This window comes from Myiozetetes cayanensis, unplaced genomic scaffold (assembly GCF_022539395.1).
Source record: "Myiozetetes cayanensis isolate MyiCay16 unplaced genomic scaffold, myiCay2020 scf5-8, whole genome shotgun sequence".
Classification (NCBI taxonomy): Eukaryota; Metazoa; Chordata; class Aves; order Passeriformes; family Tyrannidae; genus Myiozetetes; species Myiozetetes cayanensis.
In genome coordinates, this window is record NW_026087742.1 from 27,458,787 (window position 1) to 27,473,018 (window position 14,232).

The 14,232-nt window shown below is 38.8% G+C and overlaps 1 protein-coding gene across 1 annotated transcript in view; it reads right to left on the reverse strand.

The window, feature by feature from the left end:
- The window catches only part of CLCN1 (chloride voltage-gated channel 1), a 35,733-nt gene that overhangs the window by 10,621 nt on the left and 10,880 nt on the right, over positions 1-14,232 (reverse strand). Inside the window, exons 7-12 of the mRNA XM_050331368.1 lie at positions 11,777-11,855; positions 9,457-9,582; positions 6,056-6,140; positions 3,866-3,967; positions 2,369-2,453; positions 1,818-1,967 (exon numbers count right to left, since the gene is read on the reverse strand). Coding sequence (XP_050187325.1) covers positions 1,818-1,967; positions 2,369-2,453; positions 3,866-3,967; positions 6,056-6,140; positions 9,457-9,582; positions 11,777-11,855 — 627 coding nt within the window. The remainder of the gene's footprint in view (positions 1-1,817; positions 1,968-2,368; positions 2,454-3,865; positions 3,968-6,055; positions 6,141-9,456; positions 9,583-11,776; positions 11,856-14,232) is intronic.

A 14,232-nucleotide genomic window follows, 5' to 3' on the forward strand; every position in this document is an offset into this window, starting at 1 on the left:
TCTGTTGCCTTTTGTGTTATCACTACATTGGTCAAAATAATGAAATCTGTTCTGGTATTGCTAAGACCAATTCAAATACTGACTTAGCCCAGCACATACAGACTTCTTCTGGAGGCAACAGTTTTAAAAATACTTCAAAGGCCAATGTGCTTGGGGTTTCTCAGGCAATACGACAAGAGATTCCCACAGCTGAGGGGAAAGAGAATGCTGCAGTTTCAAAAGCTTGTACAAAATGTGCTGGCAAGATATCCCTTAATTCCCCAGTATCATCCATAGGAGAGAGATAGCCATGGTCCAGCACACCAAGAGCAATACTTTCAGGTATTTCAGGATCATGCTCTCCTCAGAGTGGGCAAATCCTTCCAGCTTAAGGAGGTGATGCCTCTCTAGAGATCATTCTAGCTGTAGACAGCTGAGATACTAATCCTTTAACAGTTAGTTTGGTGAGGGGAAATCCACCAAAGACGGCTTTACCATTGTAACTCTCATAGGATAGTTGGCTTAAAAGGGAAAATGAAGCCAAGATATAGTTCTATATATTTAGGAAAGCTCTCTGTGAAGGCAGAGAGCCAGCAGAACAGCATTTCTCTACCCACAATAGAGGAACATGCTGTGAGGATGGGTTGGACCATCAATTTGGTACTGGCTGTTGCTATTCCTTCCATAAGCCATTTGAGGAAAAGTTCCTGGCTGGCTACTGAGGCCAGCAAGCTGCAGAAATGGAGTACTGCTAACTAAGTTCTGTCTTTGCAGTACCAAACCTGGCCAAATACAGCTTTGTATTGTAGAGAACTGGAACTATGGTGCAGTGGAGACTCAGGCCAAGGCTTTGCCCAGAGGAAAAACAGCAGTTTCTTGTTTATGTGGTCTATGTTAACTCTGAACATATCCAGAAAAAAATAAACTGCTTGGCACAGTTATCTAGTGAGTTGAGAAAGCCTTTAATTAGTAGGACAAGGCCAATGAATCTAGTGTCTGAGGATGCAGCTCTTCTAAAAACAAACAGATGGATTTGGGAGAGATACACCATGTAGTCCATACCTCTTTTATTCAACTAAAGGAGATCTTATCTGCTTGGAACACTATAATAAGAATGATCACAGAAGCAGAACCCTTAACCTCCTGTCAGAAATTCGATAGACTGTTTTACTTTAGGTGGAAACAGCTGTGTCAATCACTCATTGATGTCCATTCCTGATCTACTGAAATGTTTGACTGACATTGCAAGGTGGCCTCAGCTCTTCTGTTCCTTTGCAATAAAAAGGAAAAAATAGGATCTTTTCTATGATATTTTCATCCTTTCATATATTTTTTTTCCATCTTAGGAAAACATCTTTCTTCCTACTTGTTTTTTGAAAACTGGAATACCATGTTTTCTTCTCTCCAATGTTTTCTTTTGTTCTGTCCTGTATCAGTTACACAGCTGATCCTTTCAAGGCTGAACAGTTGCAACTTCCATACACCATGTCAGCTCAGAACTTTTAATCTGCTCTTGCTGTCTGAGAAGTAAAACTGTTTTCAGATGTATTTCTTCATCAAATTATGCTAAACAAAGAAATCGTAACAAATCCTTGATCCTCACATATTCTTATTTGTCTCCTATCTGTAGTCAGGAATATAAAATAGACTGTATCAAAATTTATTTAGATCAAATATATCAGATAATATATCTGGGAGCTTTTAGTCAAGTATTTATTTTTGTGGAATTTGATAAATCTTTCCTAATGTAGTCCTCCCTACCAGCATCTATATAGTGAATATCAAGGTCATGCATCAGGATGTGTGAGGAGATTGACCTAGGGAGCAGTGCTTCCTACCTTCACGAGGAAGAAGAGCAGGATGATAATGAAGATGCTGACTTTAGGATGGATCCAAGCAGCAGATTTGCCTAGGATCTGAGTGTCCCCAGTGTGTTTTATCCAGGTATAGTTATCAAAAAGAGTGCTGATGGCTTCCCGTGGCATCAACTGAACAGCAAAAAACCAGGTATGAGTCATGAGATTCAATGGAGTAAGTATTCTAACTGTTGCAAGAAAGCGGAGGAGATTTTTACTTTGGTAGTTCATGATTACTACACTTAATTCACATTTTTAATCTTCAGGAAGAGAGATAAAACTTTACCTGAACAGGTGAAAGGATAACTACTTTTACACATGGGGTAACATCTTCCTTATTATTTGCTTAAGAAAGTGGACCTATTCCAAGTTTTATGTGAAGGAGATAGCAGAGATCATATAGTGCCTCCTCAGTCCAAACTCCTCCCATATCTTTCTTCCCCTTTCCATGATGCAAAGTTATTGGGGCCCAGGATAAGAAGAGATCGTTCTGCAGAATTGCACAGAATTTCTAATACACATTCCACTCTCACCTCTCCTGCCATGAACTGGCCAAATCCAGGAGGAAATGTCGCAGTTGCTATAAGGAAGGTTATAACCCCAGGGTATATGAGTCGGCTGTAAAGGAAGAAAAATTTATTAAAATGTGACCTTATATTCTGTTCTTATAGCACTATCACTTCAGGACTATGAATGCTACTTCTGTGAAAGCTCTCTGTACCTGTATCCTGTGCTTTGGAGTGCTGTTACTGCCTCCACTTATCATCATAATTCATAGAGAGTTCACCTGTCAGCAAAGCCCTTTTTCCCATCAGAGTTAATGTAATGGGAGGGATGGAGGAAGAGAGGGGGATGTACAAAATGCACAAACTTGAATACGCAGGGAGGAAACGTGTGTTTGCAATGATGTGTCGACCTATTGTCAAAAGCCAGTACCTCCTCCATTTCTCCTGATTATGCTGGTCTTGCTTCTTCATCCCCCATGCAATGTATCCTGTCCTAGTGGGTTTAAATGTACATTCAGACACACCCTATTGCATTGAATCTTATGGGAAAAACTGCTTCTCTTTCCATGGAATTGCTGACCGTCACAATTCTGGGGAAGGTGTCCTTGGTAGCTAGTGGGTCTAGGTGTGCTGGGCTAGTGGGCCATGGATGAACAGCAGGCCAAAGCCATCTGTGTTTTCCTACTGCTGTGTCCAGTCCCAGTGTAGGTTTCTGGGTAAACTGAGACACTTCATGAGCACTAGGACAACACTAAGCTACCTCCACGTACTGGACTAATCCTGTCATGTCTCCCCTGGCAAGTCACTGTGTTCATTATAGGAAGTGTTTTCTGAGATGCTGTGGTATTCAGGAAGGGAAAATATAAACTTCAATTTCTTTCAGTTCAAGGACCTACAAAATTCTGAAAAAGTTTAAAGTAAATTCCCACTTTGCAGGCTTTGCTTCACTTCACTATTAACTTAATTTGATGGCCCTGCTGATGCTTGTGGGTAATGCTACATAATGAAGAACAACAATTTGTTTTCCACATAAGAAAATAAGTTAGTTTGAATTTCTATTTATCTAGTAGTTTTATTCTGCTCAGGTTTGCAACTTGTTAAGAAATGTAGGCCCTCCCCACCTCTCATAGCATCAGATTTCTTGTTAAAGAGACTGAAGTTAATTACAGTTTAGTCATTTTTTCTTCAGACTATAACTTTGGAGGTTAGGACTTTATTAGAGAGGGGGAAAATATTATCTATCTAATCAGTAGTTTTCCTTGTCCTCTTAATGAATATTACAGTCACCCTTCTAAACCAGAAAACTATTTGAAACAACTGGGGCTGATCAAGAAGAAAACCCAGTGCAGAAAAATTCTCTTGATGGTTACAGAGATCTTACTCTTATACCAGAACAATTTCTCATATTTTTACTGTCTCACACTTGAAATATTGTAATACCTTCCAGAAAGCATTTGTTACTATCCAATAGCAGTAGGGTGTAGAAATCTGGTCCCTAAAGAGAGTATCTTCAAAGGCACTCACTATTTGGTGAGAAACTGGCTCAGAGCCTTGTGACGCCGGATGCACAGGACCACTTGGCGATTGAGATAAACAAAAAACGCTCCAAGGAACCCGGAACATATGCTAATATGGAGAAAAATAAATAAAATCATAAAAAACCAACAGATAATGCGCAAACCATCAACCAAGAAAAAGAGTTTAAGTGGTTTCATCTTCAGCTGTTACGAAGTCTTAAATGTCACCTAAAGGGTTACTCCTACAGCAACTCATTTGAAGACATTGACTCCCTGATGAAAGGGAAGAGATTATTTTGGATCTCTTTTGTCATTCACACTGTGATTTTACCACTTAAATTTTCTCTGGCTTGGAGTGGGAAATCTCATCTATAAAAATCTGTAAAATAATCTATAAAAAGTGATTGCAAGTTCTCAGTGGGGGCTGTCAAAGAGCAACTGGACAAAGACCAGTATTATCAGAAATTAAATATCAGGTTGGAACAGGAAATAGTAAAAATGAAGGAAATTTGAGTCAGCAAAATTATATGCCTAAAACAAATACTAAAAGTAATAGCAACTCTTGTGCCTAAAGCAAAGTATGTCATCTCTATGATTCTAATCACCTAGCCTAAGTTTCCAATCTTAATACAGTAAAAAGAAATTATAATTGGCTAAGAACTGGTCTTGATCCTTATACTCTGTAGCTTAATGAAACTAGGATAAATAGGGCCTAATATTGACAGGTGAAATAATTAAAGAAAAAGAATGAAAAAGTCTACTTTCGAAATTTGTAAGGGGAAGCCTTGTTTTATGTGGCCCATAACTAATTCTCATGATATTGAGAATAAACAGATAAGATTTTCATTCTAATAATTTTAAAAATTAACGGATTTTTCCTTTGTTATATGCTATGCATGCTTTTGCCAAATCTCAAAGATTAATTTAGTATACTTAAAACATTGCATGTTGAAAAAAATCCTGCTTGATCATTTAAAAATTGCATAGAAACAAGTTTAAACTAAATGTACATGTTCACAAACAAACATGTTCAGTGAGCTACTCTTACATACTTTAAGCAAGCACTGTTTAGAACTACAGTTAAAATAGACCAGGCAATGTAAGTGTAAGAACTTCACAGTGAACTAAATTTCTCTGTAATACCTTGTTTTAAAAAATAGGTCTCTCCATTCACAACAAAGTAGATACCTATTACTAGCAAGAACTCCTGTATATGTATAGATTTTCAATATATCTGATGTCTTCAAAAAAATCCCACTTGAGTTCATATTCAAATAATATATATATAAAATATATATATTTTTATATAGATAAAATATATTCAAATAATATATATATATATAAAATAGGAGGGCAGCTTACTAAAAGGAGCTGGAAAACTTCAAATACATTCCTACTCTGGGATCCCGGTCTTGCAACACAGTATGCTCACAACATCAGCACAGGTGTTTGTTCTTACAGTGCATTCCCTTCATTACTGCTCTGCAGTGATTTCCCTGGAGCCTCTATCAAGCTCTAACCAGAGATGTTTCCTCACAGCAATTCCAATTTCAGGTTTTCTTAGTATTTCCAAATTTTTATTCTTCTTAAGTTCATTCTTTCATTTCCCAGAATTTCATCCACAAATGAAACCAACTCAGATATCTCCATAAGTAAAATAAAACTGATGCTCATCTTAATAAATTAACCATTGTTCTCACTGAATCCAATTACAGTTCAGTTACCCTTGCCAGCATGTTGGGTGTACGAACTTCTCTTGAAAACGATAACTATTCTGACCTGGTGAAAATGAAACTTCTGGTTAAATCTTTTGTCCCATTTTTGTCATGTGAAAAGGCCATACTTGTTGGATCAGTTCATTTGGGGTGCCATCAAAACAGTTAAAGGGCCATTCAGCAAATATACTCTCAGAACTTCAACCAAGTTAAACTTACTATTTTTTTTCCCCTTATAGTCTAATTTCTGAAGAAGATATATGGAAAGAAAATGACAAACAGCTTGGTAATATCCACATTTCCTTCTTTACCCATTTTGCTAGAGAGGCACCATCTGAAGAAGGAATTCCAACAACTAGAAGCCTTATTTGTGACAACCAAAGTGTCTAAAAGTGATGTATGTAACTATTTGGCAGAAGAATTCCTAACAGAGATCACTTTATAACTTTGTGGAGCAAAGAGTCGGTTTCCCAGGAACTTACCCTATTATAGCAAATGCTGGCAGCTCTTTCAGATCAAAGGGGAAATCCATACGGAAGTTTGTTCTGAACAGGGCTGTGATGGTGTCTGTGAGAGAACAAGGAGGTAGAGGAGGAAAGGTGATAAGGAGGTGAGAAGTTAAACACCATAAAATCTAGGGGTAGGGACAAGGAAACTAGTTTATATGTGCTCCTGTGTGGTTTCATGACATTATATACAGTATTACAGACTGGCAGACTGCTCTGATTTTAGTAGTGCCTATTGCTGAGCACTTGCAACCCTAGATGGCATAGATTTGTTTTAAGAGACTGTATACATTTTTTAACTACAATCCCAGATTTTTAAAGGGTTTTTTTTCTTTCTTTCTTGTCTTCTACCATCCCTTCACTATTGCAAAAATAAAGCTCTGTTCACTATACTCACTGACTTTGAAAAGGTCTCTTTGCTGAGGCAGGCAGTGCTTGCATTATCTGGAGAAGATGTTGTGATTGCCTTCTAGAAACAAAACTCAGATCCTCTCTGAAGTTACATCTGCAAAATTTTTGACTGGTACCAAAACAATGAAAGGCTTAGAAATCAGAGATGGAAAAGACCATCTAAGTCCCATCTTCTCCAGCTCACTCCTCCTGGTAGTGTTGTCCTGCTAAAATGAAATATTGAAACCTGTCTTACTTTTATCTGAAGGTACATTATTTTGTGGAAGCAGTACATATCTGTATGCCAACGGGTGAAGTACAAATTAGCAATTTAATACAGAGTGGAAATGCAGCTGAATGACGATGGATATAAATCCCAATTTGCCCTGGATGAAGGGATTATTTGCAAAGTGAGGAAATAAAAGGAGCAGTGAAAATCTAGCATTGTATAGCAATGACAGGAGGCATTAATTACTTTTTAGCTGTTCAGGCAGCACTAGGTTTAGGGCAATGATTTAATCAGGTCTCTGTGGGTTACATTAGCTAAGATAACTGCATGCTACTTTCCAAATTGGAAAGATCTTGTTCCCTGCCTCTTCATCGTGTTCATTCCCTCCCAGCTGCGCTGTTCTCTCCCACCAGGCCCATTCCCACAGCCTTCACTTAGTTCTTTCATCTCATTGCAACTTGACAGAAAACCTATCTGCTCTTTTCCTGGATTAGTCCTCTGCCAGGAAAGTGAGTTGAACCAACTCTGTGTGTTGTCCAGCAAACATGGAGATGGTACCAGGGAGGGGAATGGAAGACGGTGAAAAGCAAGATGTCCTCTTTTTTTGTTAAATCAGCCCAAAAAAGGGATCATCTCAATACAGTTTTAGGAAGCAGACAGTCCAAGCCACCAAATGACAATGCATTAAAAAGTATAGTAGGGCTCATTTTCAAAGAGTTTTGCCACAGGGTGACCAGAGCAAAGGGAAACAGTCACAGCACTTAGTCTGAGTCTTTCTAGGTTCCCTCTCTACTCCCACAAGACAGAAAGAGCTTTCCACAGAAAGTCTCACCACACCTGTCTTCATTCTCTTTCCTGAGTGATTAACCCATCCTGAAACTGAATGTCTAAGCCCTTTTCTCTCCATTGGCTACATACTTGACCAGTTTAGAGTAGATGCTCAATTCTTGCAAGGTTAGAAAAAGTAAAAAGAAATGAGAAAGTCTGGTTAATGTGAAGTCTACTTAAAAATAGCTTTGAACTTTAAAATAACGTGTAAACATTTTTAAACAAGATGTAGAAGCGATCAGAAGGAGCGGGAGGAAGGCAAGGCATAAAACACTATGGCAAATAAGATGAAAGTTCAGGACATGGTAAAGCAGAAGTTCTAAAAATTGTAGAACTCCAGTCTTCCATGGCTGGCAAACAGGGGCTTAAGCTTCAGCAGTCAAAGAGAGCGGGACAGATGTTATTTGGAAAGTACAGATAATGGTGTAAAGCCAGCCAAGAAAGCCATGAGTATCCAGAAGCAGGCAAAGATTTTGTGGGTCTAAGAAGTAAAAGAGTTTTGGTGAGGTGCTACACATCTTAATTGCATCTGTCACTCTGATGTGATCGCTTCCCTGCCTGCTACTTCCTGGTAGCAGGCATAACAGAAAAACCCTTGCATGAACAGAGACTGAAAAGACAGGGCTTGTAACTTCCAAGGGAAATGAGCAAGAAAAGACATGAAAGATAAGTTAGAACAGGCATAATAAATGATCATAAAATAATGAATGACTTAGCTAGACAAAAATTTTTAGTTCCGTAATACAAGAACAAGGAGATTGGCAACAGAGACAAAGAAAACTCAGAACTATGAAAAGGAACAATTTTTCATAGACAATTAAATCATGGAGCTTTTTAAGCCAGTCAGTCAATGAAGCAGCCATTAATATGGATATTAAAGCTGTCTGGATGATTTCGAAGATGGGACAGGAGTCAAGATGTTTCAGGATTAAGCTGATTTCTAGTGATTTGAGAGAGTAGATAAAGTGAAAGATGGGAGATTATCTCCTGTTACCTCCCTTTGAATTTCTTATTTCTTTTATGGAAAGAACAGAAAGACTGGGGGGAGGGGTGTTTTGTGACAAATCTAATGGTTGAATACCCCTGGGTTTAAAGCACTGTGACACAAAGATGTAGTCACTTTCTACATTCAAGTAGAAACTGTAGTTATTTCCTATATTCAAACCCCAAAAAATCCAGCCCTGTGAAGCCAAGAGACACAAATTACAGCTCTTTTGACTAAGTAAACTGCTCACATGAAACTCAGATCAATGAAATAGATGTAACTGTAAGAATGAAATAAAAAGGCATTATAAGGAAGACATGTACATAGAAATGGCATCCTTCTGCACCAGAGCTCTATTCCTGCAGTGTCTGAGATGCTTTCCTGAACAAGCTTGCCCTGTGCTATTTCTGTCTGCACAAATGTCACTCTCATGCTTTTCAGTTACTTGAGACAGTTATTTTTTCAGAACCTTCAGTCATATCCTACCAATCCTGTAGCCTCTTAACCATTTAATCATCTCAATTTTCTTGACTATTTGTTTTAATATTTTTAGTCAAGATGTAACCAAAGTAGACCATGGTATTTCCATCAGATTGCAGCAGCATGCACTGGGGTAGGTATTGCATTCTCTGTGATGGGATATCTCTATATCTGCAGCCTTCATGTTATTTTGAGTAGAGGCAAAACTCTCACCTCAGGGGCCCTTTTGCTCGCCAAACACTCATATTCTGTCATTTATCAGTCACAGCCCCAGCACACTTAGGAATAGGTTAGGTGAGACAATCTATGATAAGACACTTCTCTTTCTCTTCTCTTCTGTACTGCTGAAAGTCCCATGTTATGGCAGAAGTTTCAAATGCCATAGAACATTGTGGTTTTGAGAAAGGTGGAAAGCAATGCATTAATACAGCAGTTTTCGTACAAAGATAGTAGCTCTTAGCTTACCTGCATCCTTGTTCCAAACAGCAAGAACTCGGAAAATGAAGGCACTAAAGGTAGCTGCAAAGAAACCTCTCCAATAATTGCGCACAGCAAAGTAAGTGGAAGTGACCTCAATGCTGAAAAGCACCCCTAGAAAGAGTTGGAGAGGGAGCAAAGTTAAAATCAGAAGTGCAATGTTAGAAGCATGAGAGAAGCTTCTAAATAGCCTTCTAGAGCAGTGGTCTCCACACTTATTTGATCACATGCCCCTATCAATAAAAGATTTTTGAGCATGTACCCTCCCTATTGCAAATGTATTTATTTAAAAATAATATGCATGTATTACTGTACTAAAATATTATGTGCAATATAAAACATACATAAAAAGTAAATTAAAAAATTATGAGATTATAAAATAAAAATTTTAAAAAACTGTTTTATTTATTAATGGAGCAAAAAAATTTTGTTCTCACTTTGAAGTATATCAAGTGCATATGTCAAGAATGCTTATTTTTTCAAAAATAACTGCTAGGTAGCATGCTACTGACAGGCTCCTGTCATCACAGAAAAGATCAGCAAATTCAGAACACTTGTCTTTTTTGTAAAAGAAAAATGTGTAACTGGTCTTTAAATTCAGTTGCCACGAGATTATCAGCAAATGCTTGTAGAATTTTCATGGTCACTCCTCCCTCCCCCCGCCATCTCATTACAATGTATTGTAAAGATTCTACTGTTTCAGTCTTGTTTTTATGAAATGAAGCACATCAACAATATCCTGCAGCACCTTGTGCATGTCTGGCTCCCATTTCTTTGCTGCAATAGCTCATCCATGAACACCATAGTGAACAAATTCCCAATGTGGCGCTATCAATGTAACCTTTCCACCCAGTCCTTCTCTTAGTCCACTCCACAGCTTTTCCATAAAATATTTTTATTAAAGAAGTGATTTACTGTTGAGAACACAGCTTCTGTATTAGATCATTCCTTCAGTGACTCATAGAAAGTAGTTCCGCATGTATTCCACTATTGAAACAGAATTTGGCAAATACCATAATGTGAGCCATTTCAGAAACACCTCTACTTTCATCCATCCAAACAGGAAGCTGCTTTCAGAGTGTAATTTGTACAGATATCCGTTTCTTCAAACCTTTAGCAGTGTTTCTTATGTATCTTTCCATAGTGTTTGCTGATGAAGGAATGCATTTTAGTTTGCGGCTCTATTGCTTTCTGTTTATTATTGCAGACATTTTTACCTTGGCAGGAAGAACAAGTGTTTTCTCGGTGATATGTGGTTTTTTGTATTTTGATGTGAAGCAAGAAAAACCTTCCTGTCTTCTACACATTTGTCATTAAGTTCAGTGAAATTTTGTGCTGTATTGAATGACACATGACTTGACACATCACTAAAAAAATTGTAGAGGCTTGTCTTCATGTTCTGGATGCTTAGATTTTAAATGTCTTGCTAGTTCTGATGGCTTCATACCACCATTAGTGAACTTATCAAAGCACAATACACACTTAGGGTGAGATTCATCATTAATGATAGCAGATGTAAATCCATATTTCAAATAGCCTTTGATAATTTTGATTTTTTTGTCCAACTTCTTGTCAGGTCTGATTAGCTGACCACTGCTGTACCTCACAGTGTGGCTGAATAACAGCCTGTACTAGAAGTGTCAGCTCTGCCATTTTCTTGTCATTTGTCTGAGCTTGCATTATTAGTATTATCTTCAATCCATGGCCTCTTTACAGGGAGCTTTTTAAGTCACTTGTCCAATTTGTGAGGATTAGTTTAGTTAACACTAGATAACATAATCCATAAATCCACTTAATCCAATGTGGTCACATATTGATTGCAGTACATTGCAATATGCTGAAAGAAAGCATATGACTGAGGCAGCGTGGTCAACCCTCTGCTTTGGGAACAACCCTCATGCACTGTATGCCATAACTGGCCATATGACATAAGAGGGCTCCACTGCCAATACGTATACTTAATGTTAGCAAAGTTTAATTAATTTTTTGTATTAAAAAAATTAAAAATTCTTATATTTTCTTCCCACGCCCAATCGATCACCTTGTGCGCCCCCTGGGATACGCACACCCCAGCTTGGAGACCACTGTTCTAGAGAGCCTTCCCCTCTTGCCTCCAGAAGGTGGACAACACGTGGGAAAAAATACTGTGTTAGAGATGCTGGAGAGGTTGGTAACAGTAAAGGTAAGCTTCTTTGTCCAAAGTAAATGACAGATCAAAAATGTGGTGCAGCAAAGGGGAATAGGAGGGGAGGACTAGGCAGGAGAGGATTTAGGTACCTGAGAGAAAGGAAACAGAACAGCCACTTGCCTCCAAGTGGTGTCCCAAAGCAGCAGCCAACGCCCACAGCACACCCCACAGTCAGGACATCCGTGTAATAATATGGCTGCTACTGGTGAAAGAGACAGAGAGACAGACAAACAGAAGAAAGAAGGAAAGAAATCAGAGAGTGAGTAACGAAATTGGTAGGTATGGCCACATAATGTCACCCAGCTCTGTCACCAGTCTGAGCCATAGCTATGTTTATCTTATTTCTCCCTTCTGGATGGCTTCAAAATATTCAACAGACAAGACCTGGCATAGGATAGGCATATACCTGGAAGCACACATTCAAGACATATGAAGAAGGCAGCATCTCATCTTCCATTGAAACATGCACATTTCTGTCACTATAAAAGAAATGTCTCATGGAAAATCTTCCAGAGAATGGAAGGAGCATAAGTAGGTTTCACTCCATCTCTTTTACTTTGGCAGGGAATCTCAGGATGCACTTGTGCCATAGACTGCCCCAAAAAAACCCACCGTGTGGGTCAGTGTGTACAAGGCAGGTCCAGAGCAGAGTGTGGACTCATGCTGAAGGCCCTTTCACACTGGCTAGGTGAGGGGGTAACAGATCACCTAGTAAAACACTGTGCTATCCCGGTGAAAACTATCATGAAAATAAAGGGAATTGGAAGGTATAAAAGGCAGAGTCTTTCTAAGATACTGGGCACCATTAACTTGTCGAGGGCTAAACTGGCTTTTTATATCCATCCTCATTAAAACACAGGGTGGTGTTTATCAGCAACAGTGCCAAGAAGTTATGCATCGTGGGCAATATGATATGAAGTTGCAAGCTATATCCTGGACTAAGGTCAGCTGAAGATTACATGTCTCCCAGGTAATGGAAATCACATATGGCAATTTGGTGTGAATCCAAAAGAGGAACTAGGGCTACAAAAACTGTTATAACTTTCTCTTTGTTCCCATACTACAGTGTTATTATCACAGACTCACAGCAAGTTTTAGTTTGGAAGGTGCTTCTGAGTGCTTCTGTGTCTCTCTATTCAGAGATGGATAACGCCAAGGTTAGTCCAAGGGTTCTAGGATCAAGGTGTTCAGGATCAGGGTGCTATGTGAGCCCTGAACACCTCCAAGAGTGGAGATTCTCTAGCCTCTCTTGGCACTTGTGTCACCCTGAACCTCCTTTTGGGCAAGGGAAGAAATGTTTTTTATGTAAAGATAGAATTTCCCTTGTTGCAAGTTGTGCCTGTTGTCTCTCGTTCTTTCACTGTTCTCTGAGAAGAGTTTGACTATTTTGTCTAAAATCTCCTTTAGCTACTGAAGACAGTAGTTAGACCACTCCTCATTTAGCCTTCTCTTTTCTTCTCTTTCCTCTCCCAGTGAACTATATATCATGTGTCCTGCAGTCTCTGAGACTATGTCAATTCCAGGTACAGAGAAAAAAACCCAAGAAGCATAGGGTTCTACAGAAGGTTTTTTAGTTTTGATTTGTTAACTTTTTTTTTTTTACCATTAAGACAGATGCCATTCTCCTATATACTACCAATGGCTCCATCTGACTGTGGTCTAATCCTTGGTTCTGAACCTGGTTTCTCTCAAGGTTTTTTGGCAGACTGACAAGTTTTGCCTTGAAGCCTCAGGTTTCAGGTCAGACTGTCTGCAACTTGCTGTATTACCCACATACACACAGCTCTCAACCTCTTTCTTGCTGAGCCTGATTTTCTTCCTGGCACATCTTTTCTCAAGTTATCAATTGAAGAACCTCTAATATGTATCTGACAAACTACATTCCTTTTTTTAAAATAGCCCCCCAGAGTAAAGATCATTATTATTATTGGTGCAAGACCATGTTGCATCTGTCAGCTAATCATCACTCATCCATTTGAAGACTAACAGGAAAGTAGTACGGATGAAGTACAGCCAACCTAGAAAAAACCATAGCATTTAAAAACTCCTTAAACTTACAGGCACAATAACCATGGAGAGAGGCTCCAGGCAGTGCACAGGGAGGGAGAGAAGTGAAATGAAGGCACAGCAAAGAATGGAGAATGTTTTAAAGACAAATTATTTATGAATATATTTCCACTGCTTTAGGAAGAAGTTAAGTGCCTCTGGTACACGTGCTGTTTAAAGAAATTCCATGAATCAGAAGACTAGCACAAATATGAGGGGGAGACATAAATTTCCACGTTTGTTCTCAAACTGGGATTACAGAAAAGTGAGAAGGGACCACTGGAGTTGTCTCCTTCCACTGCCTGCTCAGAGTTCTGCTAAATCCAAGGCTAAATCAAGTTCTTGTCCAGGTGAGTCCTGAACATCTCCAAGGGTGGAAATTCCCTGGAAACTGAGCATCTATGCCAGTGCTGAATCACCCCTGGGAGAGTGGAACATAATTTCCTTGAACATAAGTCAAAATTTCCCCTGTTGCAAGTTGTGTCCATTGTGCCTTGCAATATGTCACTCTGGAAAGAGCCTGGATTAAT